The 13,650-nt window shown below is 61.7% G+C and overlaps 7 protein-coding genes across 10 annotated transcripts; 5 read left to right on the forward strand and 2 right to left on the reverse strand.

Annotated features, from left to right (window-relative positions):
• The first annotated feature begins 352 nt into the window (after positions 1–352).
• On the forward strand, positions 353–1,749 carry SPBC30D10.14_2 (putative AIM2 family protein). Of its 2 annotated transcripts, XM_062767031.1 has the most exons (9): positions 353–445; positions 530–657; positions 691–749; positions 787–802; positions 836–972; positions 1,020–1,120; positions 1,156–1,396; positions 1,443–1,559; positions 1,600–1,749. In XM_062767031.1, exons 1-9 carry the CDS (start codon positions 436–438, stop codon positions 1,619–1,621), a joined length of 831 nt encoding a protein of 276 aa, XP_062623015.1. In that variant the 5' UTR covers positions 353–435; the 3' UTR covers positions 1,622–1,749. The 2 variants fall into 2 exon arrangements, with proteins under 2 accessions (XP_062623015.1, XP_062623016.1); XM_062767032.1 differs by having other exon boundaries at positions 1,443–1,749.
• Positions 1,750–2,538: 789 nt separating this feature from the next.
• LOC62_01G000588 (uncharacterized protein) lies at positions 2,539–3,621 on the forward strand (the record flags this gene model as incomplete). The annotated part of the gene is made up of 1 exon (XM_062767033.1): positions 2,539–3,621. The coding sequence occupies one exon, from the start codon at positions 2,539–2,541 to the stop codon at positions 3,619–3,621; it is 1,083 nt and encodes a 360-aa protein (XP_062623017.1).
• Positions 3,622–3,873: 252 nt separating this feature from the next.
• rps7 (40S ribosomal protein S7) lies at positions 3,874–4,968 on the reverse strand. The gene is made up of 3 exons (XM_062767034.1): positions 4,933–4,968; positions 4,643–4,884; positions 3,874–4,318 (listed from the first exon to the last, which is right to left on the reverse strand). The coding sequence occupies exons 2-3, from the start codon at positions 4,882–4,884 to the stop codon at positions 3,964–3,966; spliced, it is 597 nt and encodes a 198-aa protein (XP_062623018.1). The 5' UTR covers positions 4,933–4,968; the 3' UTR covers positions 3,874–3,963.
• A 1,333-nt stretch (positions 4,969–6,301) lies between these two features.
• On the forward strand, positions 6,302–8,479 carry LOC62_01G000590 (uncharacterized protein). The gene is made up of 5 exons (XM_062767035.1): positions 6,302–7,162; positions 7,206–7,257; positions 7,311–7,895; positions 7,954–8,075; positions 8,128–8,479. Exons 1-5 carry the CDS (start codon positions 6,438–6,440, stop codon positions 8,375–8,377), a joined length of 1,734 nt encoding a protein of 577 aa, XP_062623019.1. The 5' UTR covers positions 6,302–6,437; the 3' UTR covers positions 8,378–8,479.
• A 194-nt stretch (positions 8,480–8,673) lies between these two features.
• Positions 8,674–10,368, forward strand: RPL19B_2 (60S ribosomal protein L19-2; the record flags this gene model as incomplete). Of its 3 annotated transcripts, none has more annotated exons than XM_062767036.1 (4): positions 8,674–8,866; positions 9,040–9,105; positions 9,359–9,650; positions 9,740–10,368. In XM_062767036.1, the coding sequence occupies 4 exons, from the start codon at positions 8,674–8,676 to the stop codon at positions 9,966–9,968; spliced, it is 780 nt and encodes a 259-aa protein (XP_062623020.1). In that variant the 3' UTR covers positions 9,969–10,368. The 3 variants fall into 3 exon arrangements, with proteins under 3 accessions (XP_062623020.1, XP_062623021.1, XP_062623022.1); XM_062767037.1 differs by having other exon boundaries at positions 8,768–8,866; positions 9,036–9,105; XM_062767038.1 differs by lacking the exon at positions 8,674–8,866 and having other exon boundaries at positions 8,872–9,105.
• On the reverse strand, positions 10,348–11,807 carry ndufaf5 (Arginine-hydroxylase NDUFAF5, mitochondrial; the record flags this gene model as incomplete). The annotated part of the gene is made up of 8 exons (XM_062767039.1): positions 10,348–10,505; positions 10,557–10,757; positions 10,806–10,873; positions 10,921–11,008; positions 11,045–11,170; positions 11,215–11,253; positions 11,290–11,452; positions 11,505–11,807. 8 exons carry the CDS (start codon positions 11,805–11,807, stop codon positions 10,369–10,371), a joined length of 1,125 nt encoding a protein of 374 aa, XP_062623023.1. The 3' UTR covers positions 10,348–10,368.
• A 156-nt stretch (positions 11,808–11,963) lies between these two features.
• Positions 11,964–13,110, forward strand: LOC62_01G000593 (uncharacterized protein). The gene is made up of 5 exons (XM_062767040.1): positions 11,964–12,059; positions 12,241–12,263; positions 12,463–12,583; positions 12,655–12,673; positions 12,726–13,110. The coding sequence occupies exons 1-5, from the start codon at positions 12,024–12,026 to the stop codon at positions 12,755–12,757; spliced, it is 231 nt and encodes a 76-aa protein (XP_062623024.1). The 5' UTR covers positions 11,964–12,023; the 3' UTR covers positions 12,758–13,110.
• The last annotated feature ends 540 nt before the right edge of the window (positions 13,111–13,650 follow it).

Genomic DNA, 13,650 nt, shown 5'->3' on the forward strand with positions numbered 1-13,650 from the left:
CAGTATAAACTAGGTGGGCCTGGTGAGGGGTTATGAATGTCGAGCTGAGACAGTTGCAGGGTGTGGGGGAATGTGGAGGCGCTGTTTCGGACGCATCGGGGCTGCTCGGTCGGCTGGTGGGCGGTGTTCCTTCACCTCACAATACTGTCGTTGAACCGCCGCCGCTGTCCCCGGTGCATGTGCATGACTCGGCTCACCATGTCGATGCCACACCGAGTTCGAGTTGCCGACAATCGTCGGACGTTGTTGAGTAAGGGTGCATGACGTCATGGCCGAACTCCGCACGGTGATTTAGCGTAGGGACACACCCACCCCGCGCGTCGACGACACAACAACATGCTCCTCGTTCGCACTCTTGCCTCATCATCTCATCTGGCATCGCGATTAATAACACGCCGCATAGTACCTCACACGCGTACCATAGTATCCACAGCCATGTCCAAAGGTACGTAAGGCCGTGGACTCGGCGTTGCTTGCCATCTGGGCTGGGCACAACAACGCACGCCGCCGCGCAGCGCTCACGCCGCAGCCGAGGGAACCACCTGCTGCCCGCCGTCGGCGCCCAAGCCCAAGGTCGCGCACCCCGTGTCTGAGCAGGGCGCGTACGAGCCGCGGGGAAAGCTGGTAAAGGCCGGCGACTTTGAGCAGGTCTACGTCGTGAGTGGACATCGCTGGCCGACCTGACCCCAGACCGGGCCCGATGACGCCGAGCATGCCATCCTCGTCGTGTACGACATCTTTGGCTTCTGGTAAGTTGCATGGGTTAGAATACGCTGACAGAGCAAGGGAGACGACGCTGCGTGTATGTGTGTCCTTGAGACTCAGCTGACGTCAGGGCTCGGACCTCCTCGTCTCCAACCTCCAGCTCACCCTCCCGCACAAGGTGTTCATGCCTGACCTGTTCCGCGGCAAGCCCTTCCCGCCTGACAAGGACGGGGACAAGGAGGAGCTGGGCAAGTTCTTTGCTGGCACGTGAGTGGGGCTGGGTGGGCTGCGGGGCGATGCTGATGTGTGCACAGTGCCAACCTTGAGAAGCGCCTCCCCGAGGTCATCAAGTTCGCCGAGTACTTGAAGAACGAGCGCGGCTTCCACTCGGTCTCGCTGCTCGGCTACTGCTGGGGTGAGTGGTGATGACTAGCAATGGCTAACGCCCAGGTGGCAAGATTACGCTGCTGTCGCTCTCGAGCCAGCTGCCACACCACGAGAGCTCAGTCTTCACGTGCGGCGCGACGGTCCACCCTGCCATGATCGCCGTCGACGACGGCAAGCACCTCGACCGCCCGCTCGCCTTTTTCCCGAGCAAGGATGAGCCAAAGGACGTCATCGACTCGATTGTCAGCGCGATGCAGCACAAGAAGTTTGAGGAGCAGTGTGCCTACCACTTTTACAACACTGTGTGAGTGGTGATAAACAGAGGTGCGAGGGTGGCTGACACACCTTAGGCACCACGGATGGGCGGCTGCCCGCGCCGACCTCAACGACCCCGAGAACTTCAAGCAGTACGAGGATGTGTATCAGCGTCTCGCCGACTACTTTGCGCGGGTCGACTGCGCGAGCTCGTGAGCGCTGCCCAGTCGGCGCACGCGGCTGAATCAGCAGACCCGGGCAGAGTAGGCTATGAATCATGATGTTCAAGCGCCGTTTAGTCGTGACGCTCAAGTTCGTGCCGTTGGAGAGTCCAGTCGCAGTCGCCGGGGCATGGCATTCTCGGCGCGCTGCGCGGTGTGATGTACGACTTGCCTTGGCGTGCGGACCGATGATTGCCGATGTTTGCGGCGGCACAACGCGCAACTGACATCATACTAGCTCACCTCACCTCGCTAAGCGTGCAGTGCTGTGCTACTGTGATCCGAGACGAGCACGCAACGGAGCGAGCGCGAGGTGGCAGCATGCATCTTCGGCAGGCGTCGGAGGGCCCTCCGTCCCCCGTCCGTTGTCGCGTTGTCGGGCCCGAAAAACAAGGCGGCGATACCAAGATGAAGCATAAGTGTTCTGTCTGTAGGCGGGAGCACCAAGCGGACCTGGGGTCCGCAGTCGGTGTGTCTGGCCAGACCAGACCACACCCCCTCGGCTAGCTAGCATGTCTCACAAAGCGGTGTCGGAGGACACTTGCGCAGCACGTTAAACGCCGCCGTCGTCGTCGTTGTGCACGCAAAGACAAAGTTTGCGAGGAGCCAGGGCACACAGGCAGGCGGACGGACGTTCCTCCGCGCTCCGCCGCACAATCGCCAAGAGATCCGCTTCGGCGAGTGATAACGGCACGGTGCTAGGAGGCATTGGGAAATCGGTCAATACTATCATCGCTTCGTGTTCTCTTGGGGTTCTTGGATCGTGGACTGTACAGTCATCATTCGCATGGCGTGCATGGCGTGCGGTGCATCCATGTGTGCAGAGCAGAAACTCTAACTCTGCTTTCCGATGGAGCGTGGCAATGAGTGGAGTGTCGAGTGGAGTGGAGTGTGGCTCGGCCGTGGCATATAAGGCGCCTTGTTGTCTGCGGATCAAGAGAGCACACCACGACCACCCACCGACATCACCATGCGCCTCTCCCTCTCCCTCCTAGCCCTTCTGGGCACCGTAGCCGCCGACAGCCTGTTCGCGTTCAACTCGAGCACGCAGGTCGAAACGCGCTCCCTCGACGAGCTGCACCAGGCCGCCCTGGCGGAAGGCGGCACCGTCGTCCTCTGGCACGGCGGCGACCTCGCGAACGGCGGCGACGACCTCAAGAAGAGCTTCGAGGCGCGCTTCCCGGGCGTGACGCTCAACGTGACTATCGACCTGAGCAAGTATCACGACGGCCGCGTCGACCAGGGGCTCGCGAGCAACGGCTTCCTGCCCGACAGCGTCATCCTGCAGACGCTGCAAGACTACCCCCGCTGGGACGTCGACGGCGCGCTGCTCCGCTACAAGCCGGCCGGGTTCGACGCCATCAACCCCGCGTACAAGGACCCCTTTGGCGCCTGGTACGGCGTGTACGTCTACTCGTGGAGCTTCATCTGGAGCAGCGCCAAGCTGCCCAACGTCACCATCGCCGAGTTTGCCGACTTCCTGAAGCCCGAGCTCAAGGACAAGCTCGTGCTGACCTACCCGCACGACGACGACGCAGTGCTGTACGCATTCGACCTCGCGCTGCGGGCGTACGGCGCCGGCTTCCTCGACCAGCTCATTGCGCAGAACCCGCGCTGGGTGCGCGGCACCGGCACGCCGTCGCTCATCATCCAGAACAGCACGTTTGCCGAGGCGGCAACGTTCACCTCCGACCTGGGCTACGCGCCCGTCGACGGCATCGGCTCGACCAAGCCCGCCACGGGCCCGTTTGTGTCCTGGGCCCAGACGGCGGCCATCCTCAAGGACGCCCCGCACCCAGAGGGCGCAAAGCTCCTGCACAACTACATCCTCTCGCCAGAGTACCAGAACACCACGGGATGGCAGGTCCGCGAGGACCTCCCCCTGCCCCAGGGCTTCCCCTACGCGCCCCTCGACAAGGTCAACAACACCAACCCTGTCGACTTTGCGCGCTGGATGGAGGACCGCGGCAGGGTCGAGCGCCTGCGCTTCTGGTTTGAGGCCAAGCTTGGTACCGCGCAGGGCGTGAGCCCGCTCATCGACCCGTTGAGCTAGACAAGAATGAATGAGTAGACGTTAGATGCGTAGAATGAAATGAGTAGTCTGAACACATGATATGAATCGAGTGCTGCAAGTGCTCTGAGATTGACGGCGCAGTGAGGCTGCACAGTGAGACTGCACAGACCGTTGAGTGGCGCTCTCGTGTCGATGCCACTCCCGTCTCGCCACGAGCAACAGCCACACACCCTCTCAGCCCACTCCCACCCACTCCCACACCCCACCACCCACACCTCCCTGCCCCATCCATTCGTGTACAACAGCTCGGGCTAGTATACCCGGCTGGTGAATGCATGTCGTCCTGAAATCCCTACACTGCTATCCCTAAAATGGACATGTCTACTCGGCGGCGGTGACGGGGAACTCGAAGACAACGTCCTTGCCGGCGAGGGTGCGGTAGACCGACGAGAAGGTGTCGAGCTTGTACTCGAGGAGGTTGGCGTCCTTGGCGTCAAGGTAGACACGGATGAGCTTGGAGCCGTCGGCGGCGATGCGGGTGCGCTTGCCAACAATCTCCGAGGGGAAGACGAGGTCCTCAAGGATCTTCTCGTGGACGGCGGTGAGGGTGCGCGAGCGGGGGCGCTTCTGGCCGAGCTTGGCCGACGAGTTGCGCGACTCCTTGGGGAGGACACGGCGCTGCGAGACGAAGACAATGTACTTGTCCGAAAGCTTCTTCTCGAGCTCGCGGGTAAGGCTGGATGTGCGAATTGAACGGGCATTACGACGCCGTAGGAGGGACAACGAGGAAGACTGGGTCAGCATGGCACAAGGGGGCTGTCGACTTTGGCGCCAGACCCGGCACCGCCAGCCCAGACAATCCATGAGGGAGGTGGCCCTAAAAAGGACCTCCGTCGACCTCTGGAGTTGCCAAATGGCTGGTGGATACTCGGGCTGTTGCACCGCTGACCGCGGCCTTGTCCTCCTGTGCTGTCCCAACCGGTACCAGCTGCAAAGAGCTGGCCGACAATGGGACGGCACAAAAGAGACAAGGCCAGACGGTCAGACGAGCGCTACTCACCGCTGCTGGATCTTGTGGAACGCCTTGACCTGGGGAACGGGGACGAAGACAACAATGGCCTTCTTGCCGCCCTTGACGTCGACCTCACGAGCGGCCGAGATCTGGAGGGGAGCGAGCTCGGCCTTGAGGTCGGGGACGTTGGTCTGGAGGTCGAGGAGAGCCTGGGCAATCTGCTGCTCAACCTCGGTGGGGGCCGAGTTGGGAGCGTTGGCAGTGCGGAAGATCTTCGACTGGAACGACATCTGGCTAGGGGTTAGGACTGTGCTCGTTGTCGCTGTTGTCGTACTGACCGTCGATTTTTTTTGTTGAGGGTTGAAGGAGGCACTGATGGTGGTCTCGAGGTGTCGAGCAGCAGCAGGCAGTGGCAGCAGCGTGCAGCAACCTCCCAGTCCGCCGACCCACTGCCAACGACCCAGCAAGTCGAAACTGTGTCGACGGGATCAAAATGACCAAACTCACGGCGATTGAAGCGGAGTTATGAATCGTGGCAAAGATTTTACCACGTGGATCTGATCCCGCTGATCATCTGGAGTGATTACAAATTATCATTTAGAATCTAGCCCAAGGTATTAGCAGCCAGTCCCAGCGAAGCCTCGCTGCCCTTCTCGGCCTTGCTCGTCACCCGCAGTCGCAGTCGCTCTGCAGGAGGACAAGTCGCAGCCAGAACCGTCCTGGCCTCCTGACCCCCCACCCACGACGAGCTGCGGCGATCTATATCCATCCATCTCGCAGCACGACCCCCACCTATGGCCACCCATCCGCACGCAGCCTAATAACACTTGGCAGTCGGATGCAAACCCGACGTCGTCTGTGCATCATGCATCCCTTGTACCAAACCCAAGAATCAGGAAGCTGGAGCCCGCTGGAGCCCGCAGACACAACCCGGCCCTTGGGCCTGACCCGTGTGGCTTACTCCCTTCCGCTGGTCGGCTCAGCACTGGCTGGCTGGCCGGGCAAGGCATTCATTCAACGCCACCGACGACGCAGCAAAGCGCTTGGCGGTGGCCATCTCGTCAGCTCGCAGTGCCGTTGTATTGCACAGGCGCGATACCAGTAAAGGCACATGCAACGCTACTGCCACTAGTCGCAGTATCCAGTAGCCATGGCCTCGCTTGCTTGCCACACTGCTGTTTCACCCCGTCTGCTTGCGTGTGAGCGTACTGCCCAGCCTGCGTCGCCTGCCAGGCCCCGCTGCAGATCTCTCTGCCTGTCGCGCGATCGACACGGCCCACAACTTTGAAAAAGGTCTCGGCCTCGGTAGGAGGAGCGCACTAAAAGTAGTCCCTCTGCCCGCGTGCCGCAAGCGGTGCCCGATAGCCCGTCAGTGCGCCGCCGCCGCCGCGCCGCGCGCCGTTTGAACTGATCTCGTGCCCGCTGCCACTGGCGCTACCGCCTCCTCCGCCGCCTCCGCCTTGTCGTCCCTGTCGCCGCCGTGTGCTGTGCGCGCGTCGACTCCCTCGCCTTTCCGCCCACTCGTGCCCGCCCGCTGTTGTGTCCGCCCCGACCCCGTGGGGTACGAATCCCTGTGGTTGCCGCCCAAACCTTCCAGCTTCACAAACGGCACCTTGTTACCCTACCACTTCCACCCACACACTCCCTAGAATTCCACCGCGACGCACAACGCGGCGTAACAGCGGCGGCAAGACTGCAAGCAACACGGCGGCGACGACACATGTCATGACACCCACCCACGACTCGTGACATCTCCCCCCTTCCTATCATTTACTCTTTCACACATACGACGGCATACACACAACTCTCACTACCGCGTCAACAACCATCCCCCCTGGCACCCATGCCGCCCGCGCGTTACCTGCTTCGGCTCCTGCGGCCGTCGACGCCGGCACGGGTCCTGGGATTGTTCCTTGTCCTCCTCTTCCTCGTCGCACCGTGGAGGTGGTCACGCCCAAAGCTTTCCCTCGACGAGCACGCACTTGCCCAGCTCGTCGACTCGCCGCGCGAGGACATTGTCAGGCTCTACGACGAGTCGCGGATATCAGAGTTTGAGCGACGCAGCTACGACCCAGAAACGGTTGCCTACGCGTTTGGAGTGCCGCCTTTCCTGCCCGACGGCAAGACCCAGTCTCTGGACCCAGGTCTTGACCAATACACTACTCGGTTGTTGAACTTTGTCGCGAGCCACCTTACCCAGGCGGACGGCAGGAGACAGATCGAGGACGAGCTCAACCGCGTGCTCGACACCCGCGAGCCCAAGACTGCCTCGTTCCCTCGCAACCTCTACTCGACAGACCACCTCGGCGAGGAGGGTGTGCCAGAGCTGTATCGGCTCTGGTTTGCCCTGCTGCCCGTTGCCCTGCCTCCTGTGCTTACTCAACTGCTTCCCAACGAAGAATGGGCGTACCCAGCCCGCAAGGGTGCGCAGTGGAAGGACTCGGTCGCCGATGATGGCCAGATCGAGGTCGCAGTGCCTCAATGGACTGGAAGCAGCATCGCAGACGGTCCTTGGGGTAAGCTTTGGAGCAAGCTCGCCGAGGGTGAAGGTGCTTCAGACGTATACAGGTGGGTCGCCGCCAAGGCGAGTGCTGGTGACTGACATTGCCAGGTACCTGGCCATCCTCGTCAACGGCGGATTGTTTGCCGACTCTGAGACAGCAGTAAGTCAAGGTGTCGTGTCTGCATGTGTCCATGTTGTCTGACACCTGCATAGCCTGTCTCGCACCCCTACGTCTGGGGACTCGGTGCCAAGTCGATCCTCCACCCTGACCTGGAGGCCATCTCCGCCATCCTCAAGCTCCAAGAATCCAAGGCGAAAGAGGACCAGGGCTACCACGGACGTGTCTGGGAGCGCTCATACGACGCCGCCGACAGCTTTGACGGTCTGCTGGACAAGGAGGCTGCCGTGGCAAAGATCATTGCCGACATTGAGGGCAGGGGCTCCTCCTGGCGCAGCTGGTTGCCGGCTTACCCTGGAGAGCACCGGCGAGTGGCGCGAGCGGCGATCCCTCAGCCTCAGGAAGTCATTGCACCAGACGCCGCCACCTCGATCCTATCGCCGGACATCAACATTGTTGTTGCGATCGAGTTTGACAACTCAATTGCCTTTGACTGGACGCATGTGCTGCAGTGGTCAATGGCGAGGTTCTCAAAGAGCTGGGGCCGTCCGGCGTCTGGCCGTGCGCTCCAGTTTAACCCGCGCATCCTCGCCGCGAAGCCACACCACCCTATCCTCGTCGACACCCTGGCCACAGTGGTTGAGCTGTTAGAGGATACTTCTATCGAGAAGAAGAAGCCTGTGAGTGGCTCCGCGGCTGTCGAATCCGCTGTACATGCACGCTGACCCCTTCCTCCAGATCGACATCACTGGCGCAGGCCCCTACACCGATGCTGTCCTTCGCTACCTCCTGGTGCGCTACGGTGTAACCCCTGACCAACTGCAAGGACTGCGAGGCTCAGTTCGCGTTGGTGACGTCTTGTAAGTGGACACAATTCTCCGGGACCTGGCCCGTCTGACCCCGTTACCACAGGATTCTGCAAGAACAAGCCTACAATGCTCCGGAGAGTGCCATGCGTGCGCTGCTCTCCCATGTTCAGCAGTTCTGGCCCATGCTGCCCGGCAGTGGTGTCGCCAAGGCTGTCAAGGGCTACAGCTTGTGGTACTGGGGCACTGGCTACGAGTCGTTCTGGAGCGGTGGCACTCAGGTCGTCTACTATGACCAGTTCCACACTGGGCGCAAGATTGCGCCCCCGCTCGATGTGGATCCGATGGTGGTATAGAGAGAGTGTGGCAGACTCGAGATCTTCTTCTGGGCATACGGACACACGATTAATGGGCATTATATTCATTTGTAGCATAACCAAGGCATAGCATTGTGAGGATGGTGGGTGGGCATAGAGGCGCGTCGGATTAGAACATTCAGGGTGTGGATGATTAGGGCTTGTCAATGGTTGCGGCCAGTGGTCATAATAGACCCAAAAGCTCCCGCCCAGCCACACGGAATCAAACTCGAGTGCCACTTCGGGATTTCAAAACGCCGCAAAGTTTCGCAGATGGCGTACAGTGCACGACTTGGATGCTCAGTCTGGCGGGATGCAGGCTGGGTACGCAGGCTGGCCACAGGCTGGCCGTGTCCCTCCCGCCAGGCCAGCCTGCCACCCACCGTCCGTCCCACTGTCGCTCCCTCGCCGCTGCTCCTGCTGCTGCTGTCTCGTCGAGTTCGAGGTCACGTCTAGCTTTCCATCCCTCAAGTCCTCGACCAAAAAACCGTGCGTACACGACGACAGACGACAAGCCCACGACGACGCCGTGCTGACCTCTGCTTTCTTGTCCTTGCCGCTGTGCCCGTTTCGCCCAATCTCGAATCCATCACATTTTCGACTTTTACCACCCCGTGCGCACTTCGAACACCTACACCAACCCGTCACCCACACACAGGCAGAAATGGTTAACCTCGCTATTCAGAAGCGTCTCGCTGCCTCCGTCGCCGGCGTTGGCAAGCGCAAGAGTGAGTAGCGCCGTGGACGAGCAGAGACCAGGCAGCAAGGACCAGGACCAGGAACTCGCGCGACAGAAGACAAGACTTGGGGCTCAAGTTTTGGAGTTTGGTGGCGAGGGTCTGAGGAGGGATGGGGACGAGGATGGGATGCGCGGGGAGCGCATACGACGAGCAGCAGAGAGGGGGAGAGAATGCGCGCGCTGTCCTGGTCTGGTCTCTGCGCCGTCAACACACATCGCGGCACCACTAACCCCCCTCCCAGTCTGGCTCGACCCCCAGGAGGCTGCCGAGATTGGCCAGGCCAACTCGCGCTCGGGTGTCCGCAAGCTCCTCAAGGACGGTCACATCATTGTCAAGCCCACCGTCATCCACTCGCGCGCCCGCACTCGCGAGCACCTCGCCTCGAAGCGCCTTGGTCGTCACACTGGCGCCGGTAAGCGCAAGGGTACCGCCGAGGCCCGTATGCCCACCAAGGTCCAGTGGCTCCGTCGCATGCGTGTCCTCCGTCGCCTGCTCCGCAAGTACCGCGAGTCTGGCAAGATCGACAAGCACCTGTGGGTATTGGCGTTGACGGGTCCGACGCCGAGTGACTCGGCGAGCGACCCGGATCCGAAAAATGAACCACACCACTAACACACCCCAGCTACCACTCCCTCTACCTCAAGGCCAAGGGTAACACGTTCAAGAACAAGCGTGTCCTCATGGAGCACATCCACAAGGCCAAGGCCGAGAAGCTCCGCACCAAGCACCTCGCCGACCAGATGGAGGCCCGCCGTATCAAGAACAAGGCCATGCGCGAGCGCCGCGCCGCCCGCATCGCCGAGAAGCGCCAGGGCATCACCGAGGTCGAGTCGCACGAGGCGCAGCAGTAGGTTTTGCGCGCGTCTCGCCTTGTAGGATAGTCATGGATGGTCTCTCAGGCCTTGCACTGCGCGTTTGGGTGAAGTGGGGCAAGGGCAGAGGAAGAGGCAGAGGAGGTTGAAGGGAGTTCCGGGCGGGTGTCAGTCGCTGCAGCACAGCAGAAGGCGCGAGAATATGTTCTGTTTGTCGTGGTCGAGGCCAGCTGCTCTACCAGCATATCTGAACATCGAGAGATTGGAGTACACGAGCGGGTGCCGATTAAAATTAGCAGAACTGGGAGTGGCCGAGTGGCACTTTGCAAGGTCGGGTGACTGACCCTCCTGTCCATGCCAACCAGCCCAACCCACCACACTCTCGCTGCACTCCTACTCCGCGATGCTAATATCTGCTGCATGCTCCCCTCTACCCCGCCTACAAGATATCCTTGAGGTTAGTCTGCGCCGACCCCCGGGCGAGCGGCTTGGGCTGGTTGGGCGACGGCTTCCAGCCGACGAAGAAGATGATCTGGAACGTAGCGGGGACGGATCCGTCGGGGTTGCCGTAGAGTTCTGGGTACGTTAGTAAACAGTACAGTCAAAGTGGCGCCGCGCCCGACGCACCCTTGTAGATCGCCTCGGCGGCCAGCAGGACGTCGCGCGACACGTGCGTCTTGCGGCCCAGAATCGCGTTCGACTCGCCCATGTCCCGCAGGTCCTGCATCAGCTCCCACATTGACGGATAGTTGATCGTCACGTCGTCCGTGTCGACGGTCGTGAGGGTGAAGCCTGCGCGGTTGAGGAGGGAGGGTGCGTCGGTCGTGTCTGGGGTGTGTCAGCTGGGCGAAGTCGTGGCTTGATCAGCCGACTCACTGATCATGGGCGAGACGCGGTTCGCGATACCGCCGCGGCGCTCCTGTTCAGCGAGTTGGAGCGAGGTTCTGAGGTGTCAGTTACAACCTCGCGCTTCAAGGAAGCTCTAACTAACCGCAATTCAAACAGTGTGTCCCCACCCAGGACGGCGCCGATGAACACGCCGTCCGGTTTCAGCAGGTGCTTGATCTGCGTAAAGGCACCTGTTGGGTGAGCATTGCAAAGAAGAATTTACCCACCAACAATGTCGCCGATCCAGTGCAGACCACCAGAGGAGACGACACAGTCGACCTTATCCCGCAGAGCGTCGAGGCGGGGGTCGGCGAGGAAGCTCGACACCGTGGTCTGGATGCGTTCGGGCGGGTCTGGCGGTCAGCTGGACGATTCCCGTTTTACGCAGCAGACATACATGCAAACGTCTCGTCCGCGTCGCGGTTCAGCGCGCCGCCTGTTGTCAGCTAAGACCAGCGACACGGTAGCTCACCACTCTGCTCGACCATGATCCACTTCCGCTTCGCATGTCCCAGCACGCCGGCGCCCTCAGTGGACGGGTGGAGCTCGTCGCCCAGCACGTCCTGCAGCATGCGAGTCAGCTGGCCCGCGTGTGCCGAGAGGTCGACAATGGTCGCGGGGGGGACCTTGAGGTCCTGCGCGTCGTGTCAGCTGGTGATCCATACCATCGTTCGTTCACCAGCTCACCTCGACTCGCTCGACAATGCGGTCGGCCACCTCGTCGCGCAGGTAATCGAGAACCTCGGGCCCCTCGACCTCGCCCGCGTCGACGGCCTCGGCGATGCGCGCGACCGCGCGGTCGCGCTGCGCCGCCTTAGCGCTCTCGTCGAACACGTCGTACGCCGTCGTCGGGGGCGGGGTGTGCGGCGAGAGGGTGGCGTAGGTGCGGGGGGCACGCACGGCCGCGGCGCGGAAGGCGGGAAACGCCGTCGTTCTCGTCGTCGCTAGCGTTCGCCGCGCTGCTGCTGTTACTCCTCTTGCGAGCGACATTGTTTTGATGGACCTGAAGGACTGTCGGAGGAAGGTCTCGAAATCGTCCCCTTGTCATGACGACCTCCACCAGGTGACTGATGCTACCAGGCCATTTTCCACGTCATTCCTTATCACTGGCCCGAACCCTCCCTCCTCCGCGCCGTCCCGACCTGCATCCAATCGAACAGGCCGCATTCAACGTAGACAGCGTCAACCACCACTCCTCGAGCAACAATGACCGCTTTCAACCTCAAGGTCGTGCCCCAGCCCGTGAGTCGGATAGCGGCAGGTGTGCGCGGCGCCCAGGGTACCGAGTTGGCCGGCAGCTCGGCGCTCGGCGTGGCGACCACAGGGCCGCCCGGGAGATGTCGCCGGGCATCACACACCCCGGACCGCTGCTCGCTGCACACCTGCCTATTACTGCATTACTTGACCATGCTGACCCCCACAGCACCTCGGCCGCTTCTCCGCTGCGTGCGTTGTCCGCTGTTCCCGTTTGGCGAATTCGTGCTGACCCAGTGTGTCCGTTACCTGCGTGTGCCGCGCTCCTCGCTTCCCGTGACCCCGACCTCGACCTGCGACTCGATCCCCCTCCACCTACGACGACGCGATCCTCTTGCCCCGTCTAACTGCGCCGCTCGGCCTTCTCACTCCACGACCGTTTGCCCCACAGCTTCTTCCGCCCCTTCGGCACCTCGCTCATCGGCTGGGGTATCGGCACCAGCGCCGCTGTTGCCCTCTTCATGGGCTCGGTCCCCATCTTCCAGAAGGACGTCCTCCGGAAGTTCCCCCTTGTGCGTGGTGTTTGGGACGGGCCGAGACGCAATGGAGTACTGACGCTGGCCTTCCTTGATTCTGCACACAGCTCGACAAGTACTTTGCCGGTGAGTGGCTGCGAGGAGTGGAAACCAGGTGCACCCGCTCACACCCCCGCAGACAACACCCCCGACTCGGACAAGCCCTTCTAGATGCCTAAAACGTCTGCAATGCATACGCGTGAACACGAGTGTGGCGAGTCTGGTTACCGGCGACAGGGAGGGAGAGGGAGGCGTGGGAACGAACGAGGCAGGGAAGGAGCGGCGTCGATTCCTTCCTCGTCGCCAGCCGGGGTCGCGACTCACCGCGCGAGGCGCTACGCGTCCAGCCGGCGACGCGGTCAGGAATGTAGCTGTTCTCAGCCTCACTAACGGTGTCCATGTGTTTGTTTGCGCCAGGGCAAGCCGTGGCATGTGGGGGATGGTCGTGTGTGCGAGGTAAGGGATGCCGGTCACAAGGCGGCCCGAAATGCCAGGCAGCGAGGGTCCGGCCCGTTAAGCATGACCACCTAAGCGTGCGTGAGTGCGTGCACGCAGCTGCTGCTGCGGATGCGAAAGAGGGGTGCAGCATGTAGATCTTCCCACTCATGTAGGTTGGTGGGAGGGGATGACGTGAGAAGTCAATCCAAGCGAGGAGGGCGATGGATGTGATTCCCAGCCAGCTGCTGCTGCCACACGTTGCCGAGGGCCTGCCGAAGGCCGAGAGCCGCCAAGTAGTCTAGAGCTGTATGCACACGCCAGTTTCGACGCCCAGCAGGAATCTCGGGGTACTGGGACAAGCAAGCTACGCTGTACGTGCCGGTGACTGGCCAGACGGAGTTCAGTTCGGCCGTATGGGCGGGGATGGTTGAGTCTGACCGACCACATGCCGCCTGCGTGCTCGTAGTCATTCACCACGACAAGACGCCTCCAAACTGTAATATACCGCGCGCTGGCTGCGCTCCAACGCGCCGTGCCGCGCCGGAGCAATGCTGCGGACACGGCGCGCTTTGCCAAGAACCAAGGGCTGACTGAATAGACGGACAGGGCTGTGAGTGAGCCACACT

This window comes from Vanrija pseudolonga, chromosome 1 (genome assembly GCF_020906515.1).
Source record: "Vanrija pseudolonga chromosome 1, complete sequence".
Lineage (NCBI taxonomy): Eukaryota > Fungi > Basidiomycota > Tremellomycetes > Trichosporonales > Trichosporonaceae > Vanrija > Vanrija pseudolonga.

Excerpts from the sequence above, each read along its gene's own strand:
- SPBC30D10.14_2 (XM_062767031.1), top strand. Across the intron at positions 1,121-1,155 it reads GCTGCTCGGCTACTGCTGGG|GTGGCAAGATTACGCTGCTG; the intron begins GTGAGTGGTGAT and ends GCTAACGCCCAG. Across the intron at positions 1,397-1,442 it reads TACCACTTTTACAACACTGT|GCACCACGGATGGGCGGCTG; the intron begins GTGAGTGGTGAT and ends GACACACCTTAG.
- rps7 (XM_062767034.1), bottom strand. The coding sequence starts at position 4,884 with ATGTCGTTCCAGTCGAAGATCTTCCGCACTGCCAACGCTCCCAACTCG. Across the intron at positions 4,319-4,642 it reads TTCCACAAGATCCAGCAGCG|CCTTACCCGCGAGCTCGAGA; the intron begins GTGAGTAGCGCT and ends TCGCACATCCAG.
- LOC62_01G000590 (XM_062767035.1), top strand. The coding sequence starts at position 6,438 with ATGCCGCCCGCGCGTTACCTGCTTCGGCTCCTGCGGCCGTCGACGCCG. Across the intron at positions 7,163-7,205 it reads GGTGCTTCAGACGTATACAG|GTACCTGGCCATCCTCGTCA; the intron begins GTGGGTCGCCGC and ends TGACATTGCCAG. Across the intron at positions 7,258-7,310 it reads TTGCCGACTCTGAGACAGCA|CCTGTCTCGCACCCCTACGT; the intron begins GTAAGTCAAGGT and ends ACACCTGCATAG.
- LOC62_01G000593 (XM_062767040.1), top strand. The coding sequence starts at position 12,024 with ATGACCGCTTTCAACCTCAAGGTCGTGCCCCAGCCC. Across the intron at positions 12,060-12,240 it reads TCAAGGTCGTGCCCCAGCCC|CACCTCGGCCGCTTCTCCGC; the intron begins GTGAGTCGGATA and ends TGACCCCCACAG. Across the intron at positions 12,264-12,462 it reads CTCGGCCGCTTCTCCGCTGC|CTTCTTCCGCCCCTTCGGCA; the intron begins GTGCGTTGTCCG and ends TTTGCCCCACAG.